General features: G+C 35.7%; 1 protein-coding gene across 1 annotated transcript in view; it reads right to left on the bottom strand.

Annotated features, from left to right (window-relative positions):
- Positions 1–25,764, bottom strand: part of LMNTD1 (lamin tail domain containing 1) — a 76,867-nt gene that overhangs the window by 33,696 nt on the left and 17,407 nt on the right. Inside the window, 4 exon segments of the mRNA XM_033222636.1 lie at positions 10,611–10,783; positions 11,366–11,583; positions 17,607–17,726; positions 18,273–18,459. Of these exon segments, the coding sequence (XP_033078527.1) occupies positions 10,611–10,783; positions 11,366–11,583; positions 17,607–17,726; positions 18,273–18,459 (698 nt within the window).

Raw genomic sequence — 25,764 nt, 5'->3', positions numbered from 1 at the left:
GCTATTTATGACAAACCCACAGCTAATATCATACTGAATGGGCAAAAACTGGAAAAATTCCCTTTGAAAACTGGCACAAGACAGGGATGCCCTCTCTCACCACTCCTATTCACATAGTGTTGGAAGTTCTGGCTAGGGCAATCAGGCAAGAGAAAGAAATCAAGGGTATCCAGTTAGGAAAAGAGGAAGTCAAATTGTCCCTGTTTGCAGATGACATGATTGTATATTTAGAAAACCCCAGTGTCTCAGCCCAAAATCTCCTTAAGCTGATAAGCAACTTCAGCAAAGTCTCAGGATACAAAATTAATGTGCAAAAATCACAAGCATTCTTATACACCAGTAACAGACAAGCAGAGAGCCAAATCAGGAATGAACTTCCATTCACAATTGCTTCAAAGAGAATAAAATACCTAGGAATCCAGCTTACAAGGGATGTAAAGGACCTCTTCAAGGAGAACTACAAACCACTGCTCAGTGAAATCAAAGAGGACACAAACAAATGGAAGAACATACCATGCTCATGGATAGGAAGAATCAATATCGTGAAAATGGCCATACTGTCCAAGGTGATTTATAGATTCAATGCCATCCCCATCAAGCTACCAATGACTTTCTTCACAGAATTGGAAAAAACGGCTTTAAAGTTCATATGGAACCAAAAAAGAGCCCGCATTGCCAAGACAATCCTAAGTCAAAAGGACAAAGCTGGAGGCGTCACGCTACCTGACTTCAAACTATACTACAAGGCTACAGTAACCAAAACAGCATGGTACTGGTACCACAACAGAGATATAGACCAATGGAACAGAACAGAGTCCTCAGAAATAATACCACACATCTACAGCCATCTGATCTTTGACAAACCTGACAAAAACAAGAAATGGGGAAAGGATTCCCTATTTAATAAATGGTGCTGGGAAAATTGGCTAGCCATAAGTAGAAAGCTGAAACTGGATCCTTTCCTTACCCCTTATACGAAAATTAATTCAAGATGGATCAGAGACTTAAATGTTAGACCTAATACCATAAAAACCCTAGAAGAAAATCTAGGTAGTACCATTCAGGACATAGGCATGGGCAAGGACTTCATGTCTAAAACACCAAAAGCAACGGCAGCAAAAGCAAAATTGACACATGGGATCTAATTAAACTAAAGAGCTTTTGCACAGCTAAAGAAACTACCATCAGAGTGAACAGGCAACCTACAGAATGGGAGAAAATTTTTGCAACCTACTCATCTGACAAAGGCTAATATCCAGAATCTACAAAGAACTCAAACAAATATACAAGAAAAAAACAAACAACCCCATCAAAACGTGGGCAAAGGATATGAACAGACATTTCTCAAAAGAAGACATCCATACAGCCAACAGACACATGAAAAAATGCTCATCATCACTGGCCATCAGAGAAATGCAAATCAAAACCACAATGAGATACCATCTCACACCAGTTAGAATGGCAATCATTAAGAAGTCAGGAAACCACAGGTGTTGGAGAGGATGTGGAGAAATAGGAACACTTTTACACTGTTGGTGGGATTGTAAACTAGTTCAACCATTATGGAAAACAGTATGGCGATTCCTCAAGGATCTAGAACTAGATGTACCATATGACCCAGCCATCCCACTACTGGGTATATACCCAAAGGATTATAAATTACTCTACTACAAAGACACATGCACACGTATGTTTATTGCGGCACTATTCACAATAGCAAAGACTTGGAATCAACCCAAATGTCCATCTGTGACAGACTGGATTAAGAAAATGTGGCACATATACACCATGGAATACTATGCAGCCATCAAAAAGGATGAGTTTGCGTCCTTTGTAGGGACATGGATGCAGCTGGAATCCATCATTCTTAGCAAACTATCACAAGAAGAGAAAACCAAACACTGCATGTTCTCACTCATAGGTGGGAACTGAACAATGAGATCACTTGGACTCGGGAAGGGGAACATCACACACTGGGGCCTATCATGGGGAGGGGGGAGGAGGGAGGGATTGCATTGGGCAGTTATACATGATATAAACGTCATGCACATGTACCGTAGAACTTAAAGTATAATTAAATAAATAAATAAATAAATAAAATAAATAAATAAATAAATAAATAAATAAACAAAAAGAGAAAAAAGAAAATTCTGTCTAGTCCTAATATTCTAATGTTCTCTCGTGGGTATGGAGTGAATATTTTATCAAATGCTTTTACTTTGAGATGATTATATAATTTTCCTCTTTATAATCAGCTTTGCATTCCTGAAATAAACTCAATTTCTTGGTGATATATTTTCCCCAAATATCCCTTGTATCAAAGAAGATATTATGTTGGAAATTATATATTTTTAACTGAATGATAATGAAAGTATGACATATATCTTTTTGTTCTTTGAGACAGAGTTTCACTCTTCTTGCCCAGGCTGGAGTGCAATGGTGCGATCTCGGCTCACTGCAACCTCCGCCTCCTGGGTTCAAGCGATTCTCCTGCCTCAGCCTCCAGAGTAGCTGGGATTACAGGTGCACACCACCATGCTCAGCTAATTTTTGTATTTTTAGTAGAGATGGAGTTTCACCACATTGCCAGGCTGGTCTCGAACTCCTGACCTCAGGTGATCTGCCTGCCTTGACCTCCCAAAGTGCTGGGGTTACCAGCATGAGCCACTGTGCCAGGCCGACATTCTTATACTATTCTTTTAGTTTCCATCCTATATTACAACATGTATTTTTTATTTATTAAAGTCTAATATAAGTTGCTATTTTTACAACTTATTGGACAAAACAGAAAATTTAGAGTACTTTAACTCCATTTAGTCTTCTCCCAACTTTTCTTCTATTTCTGTTGTAATGGATTGAATTGTGTTTCCCTGAAAGATATGTTGAAGTCCTAACCCTTGGAACCTGTGAACGTGACTTTATTAGGACATAGGGTATTTGGAGATGTAATAAAGTTAAGATGAGGTCGTGGTAGATTAGTATAGGCCTTAACCCAATGACTGGTGTTCTTATAAAGAGGAGGGAAACTGGCCACAGACACACAGGAAGTGAGGCCATATGAAGACAGAGGCAGAAATTACAGCAATGGATCAATAAGCCAAGGAGTATCAAGGAATGCCGGCAATGACTAGAAACTAAGAAGATGCAAGGAAAGATAATTTTTTAAAGTCTTCAAAGTGTGCTTTTGGATTTCTTTCTCAGTATTGTGAGATAATAAATTTATTTTAAGACATCAAGTTTGTGGTGCTTTGTGAAGGTAGCCCTCCCTAGGAAACTACACAGCCGTCATGTATTTAAATTCTATCTAAATTTAAAACCCTGTAAGACAACATCAGTATTGTTTTGTGTAGTAAACTTTATGTTTGTTCACATTTTTATTGTTTCCATTTTCTTTTTTTTACTTCTCCCTATAGCTTTGCGTGTTCATGTGGGATAATTTTCTTTCTATTTGAAGTATTTCCATTGGCATTTCCTTAGTGTGGATTTGGCATTAATGAATCCTTCCAGTTTTTGTTTGTCAGAAAACGTCCTTATTTTACCTTCACCCTTTCAGGTGTATTTTTCCTTAATATAGAACTCAGGATTAGAAGTTCTGCTAGCACGTTGAGGCTCTAATTCTATTATCTTATGACTACCATATTTGGTTTTCTCAGCTTTTATTATGATGTACATACATGTGGTTTCCTTTGTATTTATGCTGCTTGGGATTTATTATTGTTCTTAATTCTGTGGCTTGATGTCTTTGTATCAGTTTTTGAGAATCTTTTTCCATTATTTATTTAAATATTGTTCTCTCTCAACCTCTCCATCATCTTTTGGGACTCAAATTACAACTCTACTAGACTGACTTGTGCTTGGTCTTTCTCTCTAATCTTTTTTTTTGTTGCTGTTCCTTTCTTTTCTTATCCTTTGCTTCTTTCTTACTGCTTTTTTTTTTCTAGATTTGGGGTATTTTATACTCCACTTTATTTTTTATATTGCTTCCAAAACTCTTATTAAAATACCATTCTAACTGTATGAGATGCCATTTAAAAATCTTCAGTGTCTTTTTTCCAGTCTGTCCTTCAGTATACACATATTAACTCCCATATGTCATGCACTGAGTTTGGTGCAAGTGACAAAAAGATGAGCAAAATAAAAGCAATTTAACACTTATAGTCCAGAGATAGAAGATAATTTACAATACAGTGCAATAAATGCTTCGCTTGATAAGTATAAGATATTACTGAGAACACATATTAGGAGCAAAAAACTCATTTGGTGGGGACCAGAGATGGGTACTTTGGAGGTAGTGACATATAAGTAGAAACTTTAAGGATGAAAAAGAATTATACATGAGAAGAGGAGGGGTGAGAGAATGTGTGAAGGCCTGGAGTCAGGGTGTGTTTGAAGAACTGAAAGAATTTCAAGATGGCTAAAGCATAGAATGCAAGAAGGCGAATGTGTGATCAGATAGGCCAGCCCAGGCTCAAAGATACTTAAACAATTTTATGGGTTTGGACTCCACCATGAGGACAATAGGGAGAGAATGAAGATTTTTAAGTAAGAGAAGAAATGTTTAGGATACATAAACAAGAACTGATTATACTTGGGAGTTGAGGAAGGAAAAGGAGTAGAGAAAGACCATCAGGATACCTCGGGTTTCTGAGTGGCATTCACTTATATAAGGAAAATTAGTGGAATGACAGACTTTGAGGGAAAGACAATGATGAGTTGTTTTGAACATTCTGAGAATGAGACACTTGTAGGACATCCAGCTGAGATTATAAGCAATTAGCCTCATAAATCAGAGGTTCAGAATAGAATGTTGGGCTGGAGATAAAGAGTTTGGAATCTTTCCTACTCCATTTTAAACATTGCTTTTCAAGTTCTCTTTCAAACACAAATCTAACTATATGAGACACCTATTTAAAATCCAATTGGTGCCTCCTTAGTATTTTCATAATACAGTCGAAACTCTAACATGGTGGTGTACACATACCTCTAACATCTAGTCCTTACCAAACTTTCTGGGCTAACACCTCAATTTCTACTTACATTTCAGTCAGCTACAATTTCTCACCGTTCACTGAACCCAAAGTTTACTCTTACCTCCTTGTGCTTTTAATATGTACCGTTTCCTCTACTCAGAATGCTTTGCCCACCCTCTTTTCAACCTGAATAACTCCTATTCAACCTTCAATACCTTAGTTCCAATGCTGTCTCCCCTGAGTCTTTTCCGTTGCTCTCGTCTTTTTGTAAATATTTCTAAAGCAATGTTTCTTAAACAGCAAATCTTGCCCTCTCTATTGGTTATGAAATAAATTTAGAAGGTCATGACAAGTATTTTAAAATGAAATAAAAGATTAGGAAATATCAGAATCTGTCGTGCTTAGAAAAATCAACATTGCCTTTTGCAGCATTTGCTTTGGTTATGTAGGTTTGAAATATATATTTGTAGCTACAGATGAGTTTTTGAGCTTCAACAGTTGATAGTGGGAAAATGTTTGAATTTGAAGTTAGATTTGAGTTAAGCAACAAAAAACAAACAAGACTATAGCAAAAAGAAAAAATATATCTAGTTCATGGATGTTGCTTCAGGGAGCGAAGGAGGGGAATAGGACTAGGACTAGAAAAAGAACTCTGGGAGACTTTTGTTTGACGTATAATGCTTATTTTAAAAATAATTAGTGCAAATATGACAACATATTAGTATTTTTTACTTGGGGAAGTGAGTTGAGAAGTGTCTTTTTTGTTCTTTCTGTATTTTATAACATTAAAAAAAGATTCAAAGGTGGAAAATTTTCTAGGTCCACCACTTATTAAATTCTTATTTGTGAAGTCAAAATAATAGTGGAATTTATAAGGAAGTGAAAAATGTTTCCCCTTGATGTCTGCTATCAGATTCCTCTTAGGATAGGGGGAGGATACCTTACCAGGCTTTTGGTAGAAGGTATGGTGACTCCTAAAGCTATGGGAATGAGAACTCTTCTGAAAGAGACAGAGAGGGCAATTATGGCAAGAGCTTTGGTAGTGCATTAATTCCCACAGGAACAAATTCTCAGCAAAATGAATGCTCAATGGTGACTTTCAGCAAACCTTCCACTAAATGATGTCACTTTAGATGCATCCCGATTAAAAATATGAATAAGACAAAGTTGGCCATGCTCATTGGAACTATCTCACATTATTGCCAATGCAATAATGCAAGAACATGATATAAATGTACAAGTATTGGAAAGAAAGGATGTCATTTGTACACATTTGTACAATACAGAGGGGGATAAAACAACCAATGTGGCCAGGCACGGTGGCTCAGGCCTGTAATCCCAGCACCTGGGAAGGCCAAGGAGGGCAGATCACTTGAGATCAGGAATTTGAGACCAGCCTGGCCAACATGATGAAGCCCTGTCTCTACTAAAAATAGAAAAATTAGCTGGGTGTAGTGGCACACACTTGTAATTTCAGCTACTCGGGAGGCTGAGGCATGAGAATCACTTCAACTAGGGAAATGGAAGTTGCAGTGAGCTGATACCGTGCCACTGCACTCCAGCCAGGGTGAGAGAGCAAGACTCTGTCTCAAAAACAAACAAAGAAACAACAACAACAACAAAACCATGAGACTACAAGCTATTAAAACTGAAAATTTCAGAACATGTGTTGAAACGTGAGCAATATCCAAAGATAATTTTCTTCTTCTTTAAAAGAGTAAAAAAAATGTTATAGAAAGAGATAGCATTTTCAAAAGCAGGAACAACAATAACAACAAATCAATATACCTGCCTGGGTCAGAAATCTAACAAAAAAGTACAAGAATTTTATGGAAAAAAAATGACAAAGTATCAGTGAAAGCCATGAAAGAAATCTGAATGAATTGACAGCTGATTTCCTGTACCACGGACTCAGTATCATAAAGGTATCAACTTTCTCTAAACATGACCTTTACATTTCTTACCATTTTAATCAAACTACCAACAAGATGGTTTTCCCATATAAAACTTGGTAAAAATGTTTCTTGTAAAGAGGAGTAAAAAGTTTAAGGAAAGTCAAATGACACTGACAGGGAAGAACAAGAAGGGAGCAAAAGAATGATTATAGATGAATAACAACGGGAACAGTGTTATTGACACAGCAATAGATCAATAGAACACTCTAGAGAGCACAGACCCAGACCCAAGCATAGGAGGGAGGTGGTATTAGAAATCAGTGTGCACATGATGGACGCTGTCTCTGGTGTTGAGACAAATCATTTTCCATACGGAAGAAATCTGAGGTCACTATTTCATACCATACATAAAAACAAATTCAAATATATTAAAGACATATACAAAAAGCAAATTGGAAAAACTATAAGAGATAAATATAAACACACAATGTCCTCATTTATTTGTAGGATCTAAAAAGTACAACAATTGAACTCATGGACATAGAGAGTAGAAGGATGGTTGCCAGAGGCTGCAAAGGGTAGTGGGGGACTTGGGTTGTAGGGAGGTAAGGATGGTTAATGGATACAAAAAAATAAAGAAAGAATGAATAAAACCTACTATTTGACAGTACAATAAGGTGACTACAGTCAATAATAACTTCATTGTACATTTTAAACTAACTTGAAGGATATAACTGGATTGTTTGTAACTCAGAGGATAAATGCTTGAGGGAATGGATACCCCCCAAAATTAATAAATGTAAGCACATAATTTTTTTATTATGAGATAGGGAAAGATTTTTTATTTTTTTACATATGAAAATATGCACAACACCACTATTAAAGAAGAACTTCACATTAAGATAATGAATTAGTAGTTAATGTCCATCAGATTGGCACATAATTTAAGATTCTGGCAGTATAAAGTTAGGTAAGAATAAGGGGAATGGGAAATATTTTACTATGTTGGTGGGAGTATAAATTAGCAAAATTCTTCCTAGAGCAGTTTAGCAAAATCTAGTAAAGTTGAAGATACAGGTACCATACAACTGCATAAGTACATGTAGGAATTTTAGAATATTTAAAAAGTTTAGGTATGAACCCCAAAGGAACCTTTGTATGTATGCACAAGTAGACAGGCACAAGGACAATCATTGCCACAGATATAACATTTTCTTGGATGCATTCAAAGACTTGGTAAATTTTTTTGAAGTAAAAAAGAAAATTTAAAAAAATTAAAAATTTTTTCATCTACATTGTTGATGAGAAAAACATTAATGGGAAAAAACAAGATACAGTAAATTTATATAATGAAATACTACATAATAACTAAGGTGACTGAATTAGGTCTATCTATGTTACTATAGTTAAACCTCCCAAATTATAGTAAGTCAGAAAGAGGAGGCATATTTAGCATGATGCCATTTATGTAATTAAAAACACACAAATTATTTTAAATATATACATATATCTATGGATCCATATGCATGTAAACAAAGTACAAAATGAGAACCAGAATGATTTATTCCAATATCAGATCAGAACTGCAAATACAATTAAAGGGAACTTCAAATTTATGAATTTTTCTTTTTGGTAATGTGAAACAATACAACAAAATGTTAACATGCATTCATTCTGCATGATTAACATATGGGTGCTTTTAACATTATACTTGCTGTATTTAACATGTTTTTAAAGACAAAATGTGTTTAGCATAAGTTGGAAGTACGGTGTATAGATGTTTCTTTAAAATTTTCCTATTTGTTAGTCTCTAGGCTCCTCTGTAGCATACTTGAGAGACACAGTTTAAAACAAGGCGACAATTTTCAGATAGAAGATAGATTTCTTTCTAAGATTCTTCTGTAACTCAGCAAACTAGCCTATTTATTATTGTAGGGTAAATGGAGGAGGATTGAACAACCTCCAAGTATAATTATTTTTTGTTTTGTCTATTTTTTTTCTTTGCCAGCTATTAAGTGTGTGCTAATGGTGGCAAATTTTCCAGTAGCAGGCAAATTAAAAATAACAAACCATGTAACTTTCCCTTGAAGAATCATGTTACATATACTTTCAAGGAGGTGAACTGGTAATTCAGGGATTACTTGATTCAATCAATCAGCAACCAATCATTCATAACATCTTTCCTTTGTGGCCATCTTTTGTGGTAGAACTAAAAGAAAAATCATAAAATTCTGATTTTTGAAATATCTGTTCATACCGAAAATTTAGTGAATGGAAAAATAAAAAAGTTATATATAACGATGCACAAAGACTGTAGAGGTATCAAAGCAACTATCTTTGAATATACTACTACAAAATATGCACATACAGTGAAGTGTTTTGTGTTGAATAGCAAATGTTATTGAATAATCAAGATGAGTTGCCACCATTATATTATAGAAAAGTGCCTCAAAAATTCTGAAATCAAATTTCTTTGGAAAATAAGTTGTTCGGAATAAGTAAAAGAGTGAAGGTTATCATTAATTAAAGAAAAACATAAATTAATGTATTTCTTGAGAGCTTCAAATTTAAGTCATAAAGTACTAAAGATTATAAAGGGCTAAAGTTGTTTACATCTATCTAATATATCTACATCTAAAGCTCACACACATGCCCAAAGTTTATTGCCAAAAAGGCCTTCAATTTCACACCCATATCTTTACAGTTGAGGAAACTCAGGCATAGAGCTACATGGTACACAATTTTATGAAAAAGAAATATATTCAATAATTTACAAAATCTCCATCATTCCACTACTGAAAGGTAGTATTTTGGGGGTGCTACTTCCCAATGATGTGCTAGCATATTAACACAATGGTTGTCATATTGTTTCATGGAGAGTCTTGTGATTTTGTGGTGTCTTAAAGATCACAAAGATAAAAGGAAGAATAAGGGGGTCACGAGCAGTGGAAATTGCTACATCCTCCTCACCTATGAATTTTATATATTGGGATCCTGCTTAAGATTTCATTTTTTAAAAAAAACAAGCTCTTCTTTCCTAAGTCAAAGTTTGTGAATCGTTACAACATCACCAGAATATTGCTGGTGTATTAAACAGGCTTTCCCCAATAGTTTAGGGTCTGGTTCCTTCTTGACTTTATGTTCTTCTACTCCAGTTCTTGTTAAATACTTGTGGACATCTGATGAACTTCATGGACTCTCTCCCCAGAAAAAATCATATAGACACACGATTTTGTGCCAAATATAGGAAGTGCATGGACTTCCTAAAATCCATTCACAGAGCCTGTGTTAATCATACTAACTCTAAAAGCTTTATTTAGAGGACTTAAGAAACGTCTGATGGAGAAAGAATTGGGGATTAACGTTAGAGTGTATTTGGAAAAGATGAAATTTTTTCAACACAGAATAACTTGTAAGATCAGTTTTTGCTGCTTAATGAAAAAACAAAAGTATTTTTCATTGAACTTCAAGAATCATACATACTCTTACTGGCCACTCTGTTCTTTTGATTCATTGATTCATTCAACAGATATTTATCAAGGACAGATATTTATCTAGCACAGTGGAAGACACTGTGCTAGGGGAAATGTAAGTGAATGGTTTACAATACTTCAAGAGCCGTCTATTCTTGAGAATATGAATCATCTTTAACACTTAGCAAGTTTTAACCACTTAACCCACTAGTTAACACATGTGCATGCACACACACACACACTCCACTGGAACAAGTATTCTTTTCACTGACCTGAGGCTCGATTAGGTCTGGTTGATGGAGACCTGGGTTGTCTATCCAAGTTGCCTCCAGCGGTGGATGTATTGTGTGGTTCAATCAGAGGACAGTAAGGATGTGCAGAGACATAAGGATTCTGGCACCAAGGGCTGCGATTGGGGAAAACGGTTGGTGGGATTTCCTTCTCTCTGTAAAAGAAAAAAGCCTAAATGGAACTCAAAAGTCATTTTATGCTGTGGCATTAGTGTTGAAGGCACAATTAAAGTGAAAGCATATTTCAAGACCAAGAGAATACGATTTTTTAAACTTTGCGGGCAGAACTTTTATTATAACTTCAGAAGCATTTGCCTACAAATGAATAATCCATTCTGCACCTCTGTCCACAGGCAGTTCTTGATCCAAGATAAAATTCCTAGATGATGCACCTCTCCCTCCACCTAAGCACCTCTAAAGACTTGGGGATACCTCACCTCTTCCTCTCTCTGTAGCAGCCTTGTTTCTTATAACAGTGCCCATGAAAAGTGAAATGGCCAGAGGCAGCTCAATACTATCTAGTTAAGTTCACCAGCCTTCATTGCCCCATGAGTATTTACCTGCTCGTTCTGTTTTTATGTTTTCCCTATGAGTTCTATTCAAAATAGTGGTTTCCAAAAATCACTATTGATTTAATTTATACATCACACATCCATTTGTCATCCAGTCATTCCCACATGCTCAGTTACTAATTGTGGGAAGGACCCATTAAAACAAACAAACCAAACAACCCTTACCTCTTAAGAAAAACTTGAGCTTGTTCCACCTGACAATTTGAGATATCTTCCTTAGGTTGATCTTGTTTTTCTTTAGTTATTGTAGTTGTAGATGCAGTCCACTGAAACATATGCTTCTGGAATGTTGGAGATACTACTGAACATCTGTTGAATTCAATGTCAGTATCTAATTTTTCCCATGCTTGCTTCCAGTGGATAGGGGTGTACCAGGCAACGGCCTAATGAAAATGATTTATTAACGTCAACTATGTATATTTGAGGTTTACAACATGCTGTTATGAGATATATACACATATATATTAAAATGGTTACTATGGTGGAGCAAATTAAGGTATTTATTGTCTTATGTAGTTACTTTTTTATGGCAAGAGCAGCTAAAATCTACTTATTTAACAAAAATCCCCAATACAATTTCATTAACTATAGTCCTTATGTTGTACACTAGATCCCTAGACTTCCTCATCCTACAAATCTCTGCTACTTTGTATCCTTTGACCTACATCTCCCTATTTCGTCCCCTTCTCCCATCCCTGTGAACCAGTTTTATTCTCTTTCACTGTATGTTTGACCTTTTTAAAAATTCCACATGTAAGTGAGATCATGCAACATTTTTCTTTCTGTGTTTGACTTATTTCACTCAACATAATGTCCTCCAGGTCCCTCTATGTTCTTTTTTAAGGTTGAATAATATTCCATTGTGTATAGCTACATTTTCTTTATCCATTTGGCTGTTGACAGACACTTAGGTTGTTTCCATATCTTGGCTATTGTGAATAATGCCGCAACGAAGATGGCTGTGTAGATACCTTTCCAAGGTGGTGATTTCATCTTTTTTGGGTATGTACCCAGAAGAGGGATTGCTGGATTGTATGGTAGCCCTACTTTTAATTTCTTTAGAGACTTCCATATTGTTTTCCATAAAGGCTGCACCAATCTACATTCCTGCAAACCATGTACTGGGGTTCCCTTTTCTCCATACTCTCACCAACATCTGTTATTATATCACTTGTCTCTTTGGAATAGCCATCCTTATGAATTGTGAAGTGATATCTCAAAGCAATTTTAATTTGCTTTTATTTGATGCTTAGTGATGTTGAGCACCTTTTAATATATCTGTTGGCCATATTTTTAAAATGTCTTTGGAGAAATGTCTGTTCAGGACTTTTGCCTGTTCTCTAAATCAGGTTATTTGCTTTTCTGCCATTGAGTTGTAAGAGTTCCTCATAAATTTTGAATATTAGCTCTTTCTCAGATATGAGTTTGCAAACATTTTTTTCCCAGTCGGTAGGTTGCTATTTTATTTTGTTAATTGTTTCCTTTGCTGTGCAGAAGCTTTTTAGTTTGATATATTCCATACTCCCTTTTATTTATTTTTGTTTTTGTAGCCTGAGCTTTGGTGTGATACCAAGAAATCATTGCAAAGGACCACGTCAAGGAGCTTTTCCCCTGCGTTCTTTCCCAGCAGTATTATGGTTTCAGGTCTTATGATTAGGTCTCTTACCCATTTTGAATTGTTTTTTATTTACCATGTAAAATATGGTACAACAGAATTTAAAAATTGAACTATATAATGCCATTTACCTATGTGTTTGGCTTAGCGAACTACATGATGAGGACATAGAGTAAGGTATCTTGGCCTTAGTTTCCTGTTCTGAAAATTACAAGCAGCATAACCTCAGATAGGTAGGTTACTTTCTAACTTGAACTGTGACTTCATATGTAAAACTGAGAGGGCGGTAGTGGGAACTGCTTTACTGATGTGTTGTAAAATTCATCCAGCTACCGAATTTCATAACTCTGAAGAACTGTGCAAAAATTAATGGTAATATTAATAAGTTAAGATTTTAAACATTTGAGACACTGTGTGTGTGGGTGTGTCTAATTTGAGATGGCAAAATGGACAGTAGAGCTAGAGACATGGACAAGAAAACACATTCTCCAGGTTAGAATCCTAGGTGAGAGTATTAAGGAGACCCACGAGCCCTGAAGCTGGAGTTTGTTTGGTTTTCCTGAATATGTGACATGCGCACAACATACATGTTGCAAAAATTATTCAGGAAAATCCTTTATAGAGATTAACAGTTATATTTCTATTCAACACGAAAAACGTGCCGTAACATTCTACTTGTTCTAGTGATCTGTTTTTAGTTTACCAAATTAGAGGTTTGGACTTCACACTGTAACCACTGAACATCCCTCTGCTTGGCTTGACAAATAACGTAGACATAAAGACAACACAAGACCAGTTCAGCTAGGCTAAGCTTCCAGCAGAGAAAGAAAGATGAATTCTTTTTTTAAAAAGTTTCTTTTCATAGATTACAGCAAATAAATGGACTTTTGCTACAGATCATTAGTTAGAAATCCTCCATTTTTAGTAGCTCAAACACATTATATTTTGAAAATATGTTCATGATCTTTTTAGTGTGATCTCCCTAAATGAGATGTGTGCCTTTCCTAGACAAGGCAATATTTTATTTTTCTCTGTAATGTAGGAACTTAAGAAAATCTTGGATGACAATGATAATGTGATAAAATTTAGCCTCAGCTCTAGAATGTTGGCCACATGAACCTTGCAAACTATTTTTAGTGCAATAGAAAAATTCTTGAGAGTTAGAAGATATGGTTTTATTTTAGTTCTATCACATTACTTATCATGTGACCTTAAGCAAGCCATTTAACTTTCCAAGCCCCATTTTTTCCCCCAAAATACTGAAACAGTACTGAGAATGAAATGAAATAAGGCAATATAAACAGCCCTTCAATGAGTTCCTATTGTATAGGACTGGTCTGTTCCACATCTGGATCTCTAATGCAAAACAATGTATTGGGAAAGTGCCAGGCATTGATAAACATAAGAAATTTATTAATTATTTGACATGTAATTTAGAGGCTCCAAATTCCAATACGACAACAATGTGACTGGTGAAAAAAAACCTATCCCTGCTTTAAAGGTCCATAGACTCATGGAATCTTAGTGATTATATCATTCAATCTCTTACTTTACAGATGAGAAAGTAGAATAATACATGGCAAAGCAAAACTAAAAGCCACATTTATATTAAGCCATAAGATTTGTAGCTGTATCGAATATTAACTGTTGCCATGTTAGTGACAAGATGACTCAAAAAGTAGTCTAAGATCTACTTTATTTTAGCCTCCTTTTAATTTTTTAAATTTATTTATTTTTATTTTTACTTTTTTCAAGACAGAGTCTTGCTCTGTCGCCCAGGCTGGAGTGCAGTGGTACAATCTTGGCTCACTGCAACCTCCGCCTTCCAGGTTCAAGCAATTCTCCTGCCTCAGCCTCCTGAGTAGCTGGGACTATAGGCGGACACCACCACGCCTGGCTAATGTTTGTATTTTTAGTAGAGACGGGGTTTCACCATGTTGGCCAGGCTGGTATCGAACTCCTGACTTTGTGATCCGCCCACCTTGGCCTCCCAAAGTGCTGGGATTACAGGCATGAGCCACTGCGCTGGCCTAGGCGTCCTTTTAAAAATGACTCATAATATAACATGTCTTTGCCCCATCTTACAAATACAAAATATTATTCAAGTCCAGAAACGGGGTCTATTCTGATTTGTATAGCTGGTTATTATTGTAGACAGTAGATTACAGGCTTCGTGACTTTTTCCACAAGATATGGATTATTTTCTACATACAAATAGAAAGCAATTCCAGGGTCATGATGATACTTTGAGTCTGTGTTTCAGCATGTCTATGGGAACGCAGTAAATTGTCTTTTTTAAGAAAAATTTACCTGGCGGTTGCAGATAGTAATATCCAGTGCTATTAAAGTGAGAATGAAAATGAATTTATTAGAAAAAGAACTCTATACTTACAATAGGGTTTCAAGCTGATTTTAAAGTCACATTTCCACCTATTTAAGGGAAATATTTTCTAGTTGAATTAAATAATGCATATGGCTTTACAATAAGGTAGAATTTCCAATGGGATGTGACCCAGGGAAAAAAAATAAAAAACGCTTGAGCTGAGTTCTGAAGGGCAGGTAGGATTTAATAGGTAAAAAGGGAGGAAAGAGAGTCTATTGAGAGGCAAGAGCATGCGCAAAGGCTCTGTGGCATGAAGGAGCAGTCAAGCACTGGAAAGTAAAAGTAGTACGAGAAGGCCAGTGTGGCTAGAGCAGAGTGCATGGAGAAGCATGGAGAGAGGAGAGTCCAAGAGGTGAAAAGGGGCAAGATCGCCATGATTCAGGTTAGGAGGGCAAACTCCTCTACACTACAGATTCACCACACATGGCTCTTCCTCTTAATGCTTTTTCTTATGCTCTCCTTTACAGAGTTGATATTTCTGACCTGGGCTGCCGGTACTTTATTAAAGCATTGTTTCACTGTATTGCAATTATTTATTATTACATATCAATTTCTACTAGTAGAGTCTGAATTTCTTGAGGACAAGAAGTGTGCAATACTTATGTTCCCCTTCTAGCACCTAGTGCCATTCCTGACAGATACAAAATATATTTAAATATTTTCCATATAGATCAATCAATCAGGTTCAGTCTTTCATTAGCAGGCACAGTTATTTGTGCTTACATCACCCCACAGAAATGGTCTGATTCTATATGTGCAAAGTCATTCAAATCACTGGGTAAAAGGAACAGTCTAAGTACAAAGCCTAATTCAGTTGCAAGAAATGAAAACTTATTAAAATCTGCATTCCAGGAGCTCAGGGACCTGGTCTGCCTGGTTCAACACTCAGTGCCTGGAGCAACACACATACAAAGTAGAAACCACAAACTGGTTTACAGAGTGGATAACTATGATGAAAGTTCTGAGATAAGAATGCCTTAATCCTAAACTGGGTTTTGGTAATGATTTCTTATGAGGCTGAGTAAATAACTCACATTGTGTATCCTTATTTTCCCCATCAGTGAAAATAAGTAAATAACTTAGATTGTGTAGCCTTATTTTCCCCATCAGAGAAGTATTATAAAATTCAGTTCGAGCCCACAAGGAGATCTAAAGCTGAGTGGGTGAAGGCTGCTAAGTTATATCTAATGGGTGCTCTCCTCACCTAACAACTGTTCCCGCAGAAAGACAGTAAATGGTTCTTAAGAAATTAGCCAAGTCTATTTTAAAGGGAAAGTCAATCTCAACATGGATTATAATGCAGCAAAAAAGAAACTCAGAGATAGATTCTGGTTAACATATTGTGGGTCAGCAGTAAATGACACAGTAAGTCAGACTGAGGGTAAGAAAAAAACACAGGTATTTAAAAATGATCTAAAAATCATTTTGAAAAACGATTAACTTTTTTTGTTGTTGCAAAAAGGAATACCTTTGAACCTTAATGGTGTGTCCATGGGTATATATTTATGCCAATATTATACCAAGAGAAAGGTTGAGTGAAAATATAAAATTGTCAAATACTGGGAACAAATTCCACAAAGCTAGTGCTAATACGCTTAATTTTATAAGGAGTAAAGTATAGTCATTTCAAATTAATATTGTGGGCTCTTTCATTAGAATATTAGTTCCTTGAGTGCAGATACTATATCTTAATCTGTTATATTCCCAGTACTTAGCATAGCTCTAAAATAGAGAAGAGTCTCAATAAATATTTGAGAAATGAAAAAATAAATAGAGAAGACCCGTATCGAGTACCTTCCTTGTCCCACTCTTCAGGCTAAATATCACAAATAAAATATTCCCTCGACTTTGAAAGTTGAAGAGGTTTCTTAGGAATATGAGATATCAAAATTATTTTTGCCAAATTGTAAGACGCTCTGGGGCCCTTTGACACTGGGAAGAGAATGCTGTGGATTTGCCTGATGTGTTGTGGCATTTAGTGATGGTTCTATCCAAGCTTTAAGGATAAAAAGAATAATAGAGTGAGCTAAGAGGATGGGAAACATAAGGATAACTATCCATTCTATGGAAAACTAGCCCAAATGTCCATCAAGCAACAAGTGGATAAAGAAAATGTGGTATATACATACCATGGAATACCACCACTTAAGAACTAATGAGTGCTCTCCCATTTGACAACATGGTTATTCATGTAACCAAACACCACGTTCCCCCAAAACTATTGAAATTTCAAAAAAATAATAAATTTATAAGAAACTGACAATAAAATAATCTTTTAGGCATAAAGTCAATTTTACTGACATTTATGCACTTAGACACATTGTATAAAATGAAAAGAGTAAAAAATACAGATATGCTCAATAAGCACAATATTTTTAAAAAACGATTGTTAAGAACCAGAAACTAACTTGACCGTTCGGTTTGCACAGGATTGTTATACAATCGGGACTTGCTCTAAACTTGTCTTGTTCCTTCCAAAGAAAATCTGATGGAGGTTGATGCTTTGCTTCAGATGCTGCTGCCCACACCTGTAATAAAATTGTTAATGACAAATGCCACTGGAGTTGAATACAATTTTGTAAATGCCATAGGGTTACTGCAACATAATCTTTCTGAACAGATGAGGTTTTAAAATGTAATGACTATATCATATACAATGTCAAGCTATGCAACACCAAACAGCTGCTCTACAGGGATTAAAGGAAAAAACAAGAAAGAGAGGAACCCTCCTGTGTCAGCTAATTACCTGTTCTCTAAGCAATCTCTTTGCTTGTCTTTTCAGGTTTATATTTACTTGGTTTCAGGAAATTCAGAATTTCATTTTAATAGTTAAATTATAAAAACAAAAGATATTATACACAAAATTGAAGACAGCTGTGGAAATTTAACTGTGGGTATTAATTTACATCTAGAAGATGGACAAAGTGTGGTAATTAGCCAACAACAACAAAATCACATCTTATGTACAGATCCAGATAGAGTGATAACGAGACAGTGCTGAACCACAGACTGACAGTGTCAATAAGTTTGTCCTGTACGATTCTAATGTACAGTATTTATACTCTTATACTCACTGTTACTGTGGAACTGGCATGCATTACAATGTTTGGAAGGAATCGGTACAAAGAAATGGTTTGTCCATTCACATTTTGCTGGAGAATATGATCTCCAATTGCCATTTCTTTGTCAAGGGAAGAGTTAATGAGCTTCACGAACAAACCCTTGACATTCACTTCAGCTATTTCAATGTCTCCAAGAGAACTAGAAAATAAAACACAAAGATTGTAAGGCGCCTTCAGATAGGAGTGTTTTTGACTCACTTTAAGAAGTGAATAATAAAGTACTTGAAAGTTGTTCTTAAACTGTATATTCTATTGGCCAAGTCCTATATAGAAGTAGTATATTTTGTAACCTCAGACAAATGGCTTGAGTTTTTAGTTCTATTTCTTTATCTGTGCAATAAAATAATCCATTTCACTTAAAATAAAGAAAACCTAAAAAGTATTTTAGGTGTCAAGGTATAAAAGCCACAGGAAGTTGTGAATTATAATAGTTTAAATTTCCTACTGTTCAGGATAAAATCACTGAGACATGAAACTCTCAAAAGTAGATCAAGAGACAAATCATTTACTTTATTTCTGATAAAGTGACTAAAGAAAAATAGCAACTGTGATTAAAAGATTTTTGAAAGGCAAAAACTTTAAATAAACATAAGATGGTATTTTTCACCTTTTCACTTGCTTTGAGAGCTTCCTATGTATGATCCAGGGACCAGGCTAATCATTTACATATCTTTATATATCATCGTTTTTCAGGTTGCGAGTCACAACTTATTAGTAGGTCAAAACTCACTTTGGTAAGCAAGGACCCCCATCTTAAAAATAAGATGCATCCGTACCAATAATAATAACAATACTACTTATACATCAGGCACCTAAAAACACTATCTAATATCTCTATATGTATATCTACATCTATGTTTCTATTTATTTATCTATCTATCTCTATATATAATTCTCCACAATTTCTCATCCAGAGTTCCAAAATCCAAAAAGCTCTGAAAAACCAAACAAAAATTTTTAAAAACAGATTTGAAGAAAAGCCTGGTCCAAAACAGAGGTGAGGCTATTTACAGTCTTTGTTCATGGTTTATGTGAATATTTATATATTTTTCTGTGAAAAGATTAATGTTTGATTTTTTGATACTTCTGTAATCCCTGATAGGGTGTTTACATAATATGTGTTCTAAAATTTCCTTTCCTAAAATTGTCAACATTCTGAATTTGGAAATACATAATTCCCCAAGTATTTTGGTGAAGGCATTGTGGACTCATGATAACTCATATAATTCACACAATAACATACATATTTCTCATTGAAATATTTCTACATATTTCTTATTGACGGTCACATTCAAAAAATGTGAGGAAGACTGTATTATTTCATTTAATTCTTAAAACAGCTCAGACAGGTAGTATTTTTAGCACCATTTTATAGATAGAGAAACTGAGGTTTACAGAGATTAATTCCCATGTCCGAGGTCACTCAATAAATGTTAACCCTTGTCTTTCTGTGTCACTCAACAAGTAAAATCTCAAATAAGTTTGACCTAACCATTCAGGTTGTTTAAATTCTGTACACACCATGATGGTTGAACTCTGCAAGAAAATGCACACACAAAGATAGTTGCTACCAAAATCTTAGTGGTCTCCAACCACATCTGGGCCCTTGCTGACTGACAGCAAGTTGTCATCTTCATGAGCCAAGTCAGAAACTTCTGCCATCCTTCAACAATGTTCAGATCCCTGCCCCATATCTCTATTCTCACTCTTGGAAAATTATCTCACTAAGAAAACATGACCATCAGAGAGACTAGTGCATTTCCCTGCTTCCCACTTAGAAACAGGCTCTCCTAGGCTCTCCTATAGCCGAGCCCACTTTTTCTCTGTAGCCCACCCCATTTCCCTGGAAGAGGCCCCCTCTCCCATCTGCAGTGAAGCCCTCTAATCACCAACTCCTCCTGATGCTTCAGCAACTCAGTCCCCTCATTGTCCTTCCTTTCTCCTTTAACACCAACTTATCCCTCTAGACTACCTATTTCCCCCAAATAGTTATATATCCTTTAGGGGCTACCACCTTAACAAAGAAAAAAGAGAAAAGGCCTTCTCCAGCTTACAATTCCTACTGCCATCACAACCTAGCTTTTGGAAAAGGCTATGTCACTAATTAATCACTGATTAATCACCTCTTATTTACCTCACAACCCCCATCACTGCCAAAGACCCAGATGACCAGTGCCCTTCACAATCAGTAAACTGAGTGGCAACTGTTAGTCTATATCTTCATGTCTTCTCAGTATTGGCCTCTGCCAGACATGCCCTCTTTTTGGAACCTGTTGTCTTTGTTTTTTCAAGTCGACTGTTTTGCCTCTAAGAGTCTTGTTACTTTTCAGCCCCTTTTTCAGAATTCACCCAGGCCCTTCATGCATCTCCCGGATGTTGATCCCTGGGATTCTGTTCTTAGCCGTCTTTTATTTCCCCCATTTATCCTTATAGGTGATGTAATCCATGAACAGTGTTTACTAACAATACACTCATGACTACTAAAACTAAATCTCTTGCCTTTCTACTGAGCTTCAGATCCACAGAAACAGCTGACCACGAGATCCCAAAAGGTACCTCTGAACTCAACACGTTGGCCTGTTGTAAATTTACTCTCCCAACTAGAAAACTATTCCAGTGAATTACATTGTTCACCCTGTTGGCGAAGCCTGAAATTTCCATTACTGTCCCAGTTTCTTATCCTTCATTCCTTATTCGTGACCGGGTTCTGCTGATTCTTCCTTTTCGGTGGCATCTGTTTACATTTTCTCTCCATCCCTGTTACTGCTGCCTTTATCACGCTCTTGTCATCCCCATGAGACATTGAATCAGCATCCTAATTATTGTCTTCAGTCTTACCCCCTTCTAAGCATTCTCCACTTTGCTTCCAGAGCAATCTTTGTACAATCCAAACCTATTTCTGCTTCCTTCCTGGAAATCCTTCAATATCTTACCATTTCCTTCTATAGAAAACACAAACATCACAGCACTCAACCAAAGCCCTACCTTATCTGTCAGCTTCTTTAACCCCCTTTTCCTTACTTCCTACCTTATGCTTAAACTGCAACCATAAAGAATTGCTTGCAAGAGCATAATTCATACTGCTGTAGGCTTCACTCACCATGCACACACATACTATTTCCTCTTCTTGTTTCCCATATCCTTATAAACACTTCAAATTTTCAGCCTTCTTATTTTGTTTTTCCTATCATAGGTACAAAATGGAATCTCATTGCATTTAAATTTGTTTTTCCCTGATTATAGTGCAGTTACACAAGCTGCTTATTGGCCACTCAGTTTCCCCCTTCAATGAATTACCTGTTCATATCATTTCATTCACTTTTCTGAATTTACATTTTTATAATTGATTTGTGGTATTCATAGCATAGTATTTAATTATATGCACATATTTTCTGCAAGAAGAGATTTTAAAAATGCTTCATCTATAATGTTTCTTATGGTACAGTTTATATTTCTAAAATTTTTACTGTAATAAAATTTATCAATCTTTTTCTTTATAGTTTCTGCTTTTTGTGTCCTATGTAAGAAATCTTTCCCTGCTCTTATGTCATATTTTCTTTTAAATGTTTCAATACTTTGCTTTAAACAGCTTTATTTGTCTGTATATATGTGTGTGTGAGTGTATTTCATATAAGGAGCTAATTTTCCTACTTATGTTTATTAGATTGTCCATCATCTCCCTGCTGATTTGTAATGTCACCTTAGTCAAACAGCAGGTTTCTGAATATTATCAGGCTTCCTAGCTGTTCCGTTGATCTAGCTGTTCATCCTGTGTCTATACCAAATGGGTTTAATTTGTATTGTTTTAGATGAAGTCTTGGTTTTGGTTGGACAAGTCCCCTCTGATTTTCTTTTCCAATATTGTGTTAACTCTTTTTAGACTTTAACCCTTTGTGGTAAGCAAACTAGCTGTCCAAAGATGTCTTTCTCTAATCTCTGGATCCTGTGAGTATGTTATGTTAGATGGCAAAAAGAACTTTGCAGATGTAACTAAAGTTATGGATGTTAAGATAGGGAGAGTAGCCTAGGTTATTCAGGTGGAATTAATCTAATCAATGAACCCTTAAAATTAGAGAATTTACTCCAGCTGGAAGCAGAAGAGCGCTGCAGTGGGAGGGAAGTCAGAGAGACTCCAAATACAAGAAGGATTTGATGCACTGTTGCTGGTTGAGATGTAGCGGCTCATCTGCAAGGACTGGGGAGAAGCCTTTTGAAGATAAGGGTGACTGTATGCTGACAGTTAGTAAGGAAGTACTATCACTGCAAGGAATTGAATTTGGCCAACAACCTCAAAGAGCTTGGGAGCAGATTTGTTTCAGTGTCCAGATAAGAGCCGGTTTGACATCTTAATTTTGACCTTGTAAACCTCTAAGAAATCAGCTGAGACAACCCAGACTTATGACCTAGGGAACTATGTGTTAATAAGTGGGTGCTATTCATGTTATTTTAAGTCACTAAGTTGGTGATAATTTATTATGGCAGCAATAGAATACTAATATATATTTCTTGTGATTTTAGAGTCAGTTTGTCAGAAATGGTGCCCAGTTGGCCTACAGTTTCAGTCCCAATGTCCTCATTGGATATTTAGTCTAGTGTCTCGTTATTCCATTTTTCTGTTGATAAACCAACTGCCAGCCAATATTTTGGTTGTTTCTTTGAGGGCAAATGTCCTTTATCTCTGGTTGACTTTAAGATTTTTTTTTGCATCTTCTGTTTTAAAAAGTTTTTTTTTTTTTTTTTAAACAATGTATCTAGGTTGGTTTGCTGGCTTGTTTTCTGTCTTTTATCCTGTTGGACGTTGGTAGTACTTCTTGAATATTGGGCTTGATGTCTTTCATTAGTCTGGGAAAATTCTCTCCTGTATTTCCATCAATACCATTCTACTTCAATCTTTCTTCTCCTTCAGTGACTTTAATTAGAAGTAGATTAAAGCCTTGTCTCTTATGCTTGTTTATAACCTTGCTATCTGTGATTCAGTCTAGATATTTACTTCTGAGAATATTCCAGTTCAGTAATTTTCTCTTCTGTTATATCAAGTGTAATTTTAAACCCACCTACTGAAATAATAATTTCCGTTGTTGGATTTTTTTTTTTTTTTTACTTCGAGAACTTGTTTATGATTCTTTTAGTTCCCAGGTTTATGTTAAATTTTTTATCTTGTCACTTAATTACTTGAATATTTTAGTCATTGCTAATTTGAAATCCTGGTCAGATGACTACAATGTCTGGACCTTCTAGGCCTGTTTCTGGTGTCCATTTTTAATCTTGGTGTTTGGTCAACTCTTATCTTTTGTACACTTTTTTTGTTGGTTTTTTGTTTAGTGCCTAGTATTACAGAGAAAAAACTGCAGAGATAATTTAAGGTTCTGTATAATATTTTTTAACTCAAGATATACTTTTGCTTCTGGTAGGCATCTAGGTTGGGAACAAATCACTTTAAATTAAATGTGAAATAATTTGACACTGTACTGGTCTGTTTTGCATATAGCCTTACTCTTCGTCTTTCCTTGAATTTCCAACTGAAAGCCTCAAGTGACCCTCCATTTTTTTTTATAGGCCCAAAATGCCAACTTTTATTCACCCAGTCCTATGAATCTTGAGAAAAACTTCTAACTTCTCAGCCTCTTAGTTGCAGCTGTCAAAATCGGCCGCTGTTTTCAGGAGAAAAGTGGCTCTAATTGTCAGGCTATCACTCTGGATTTTGTCTCTCAGAGGAGGAATTATGAAAATAATGGGTGTAACCTTCTATGAAATCTCTCAATATACACTATCAAATTCCCTTCAAAATAGTGGTCTCACCTGCATTGTATGAGAATGCCTTTTTTATAGAGGCTCACTTTTGAACAATTTATGTCATAATTTCTTCTTTTTCTTTTGCATTATCATTATGGTTCTTGCCAAATTTTGGATGTAACATTTTACTCTTTGACATCCCTGGAACACCATTGTATCATCCTCATCTTACTGTTACTAAATTCTCTGCAGGTTGTTTTTATTTTTTGAGAGAGCATCCTTTTGTTTTTCAGACTTACTTTTTCTGCCTGGGAAGATGAGCACTAATTTGACTTTTGTTTTTAAACAGGTAAGACCTTGGAATAGCTCAGCTATTCCTTTGTTATTATACATATAGCTGGATATTTACAGTTACTTTTCAAAAATCCTTCATATACAAGCAAAGTGCTTATTCATTAACCTTAAATTTTTATTTTACGCATATACATAGAATACATAGAATAAATGTTCTTGTCTGAAGGAGAAAATAACATTGTCCATATCAGAGCCCTTTATTTGCCTTCTTTTTGATATAAGATCAATGCATGGAAATTCCGAAAGGCAGGCTATTAATCTGCTGTCACACAACCTTTAGTAGTTATCTTTTTCTCTTCCTTGCCAGCCTTCCCATTTACCTTTAGTAGGAAAGTGACTTGAGACCTCTACATATAATTTGTGACTGGCTGAGAGTGGAGAGTGATGTTGCAATCACCATCAGTAGCCTTTGCATAGTCTTTATTTATAAAGAGATTGGGGAGATACATGGCTGTGTCACTTTTTAAACAAAATTACTTTCCATTATTTAAGCACTAATTTATCTATTTGTTGGGCTCTCCTTGATAGCTCCATGCTATTTGTCCGCTTTTAAGTTTCTGATATTCTGCAGTTTGCTAAAATTATCTTTGAAGTTCCAGTTCTTCCAACCTGTATATACCTAACATTTCCCATATAGGTGTTTTTAATTGAGGGCATATGGGCTGATTAGGGGATACAGCACTTAAGAGTCCTTAAATTTTTAAAGGACAAACTTAGAAAGACTCAGGGAACTTAATTCAGTTCATTGGGACTATAGGAACCCTGATGCCTACAAGTTTTGATGGTAGATCCTTAATGTAATGGAGGTGTAAATTTGTATATCACCACTACAAGGTTCTAAATCATCCAAGGGAAAAATAAATGGGGATTCGTCTGAATAAGAATCCTATGGGAAGATGAGGATATTTGCAGCCTCAAAATTGTTTTAAACTAGAACCATTCGTGTGTTTATCATGATCTCAGTGAGGCCCATCTGAATTCAGAGCTTACTATCATTTTGACTATAGACATGTAGGATGCAGAATTTCTTGGGGTTGAGATGGAGAATGAATGAGAAGTTAGCCTTCTTAATACAGTTTGATCACACCTGAGACATTTAGAACTAAACTTGAAGCCAAGGCAAGGTCTTGGATATAGTGTCAGGGAGCATGTGTTAACTAGTGAAAATCCTAATAATGTCTCTACTTTGTTTCCTGTTTGCCTACAACTCCTTTTTTTTCTTCTGCTGGCAGATATTAAACAAATCCCTACAGATAATGGGTGGTAGTAGGAAAGAAACAACAGCTTTGATTGAAAACAACAGAATTGAGAATCAGCTTCTGTTTCCAGCCTAGATGAAGCTACAAGAAATGACTTT

The sequence above is a fragment of the Trachypithecus francoisi genome, unplaced genomic scaffold (genome assembly GCF_009764315.1).
Source record: "Trachypithecus francoisi isolate TF-2019V2 unplaced genomic scaffold, Tfra_2.0 Lachesis_group11, whole genome shotgun sequence".
NCBI lineage: Eukaryota > Metazoa > Chordata > Mammalia > Primates > Cercopithecidae > Trachypithecus > Trachypithecus francoisi.
The sequence above is the reverse complement of the archived record's forward strand: the minus strand, read 5'-3'. Positions and strand labels throughout refer to the sequence as shown.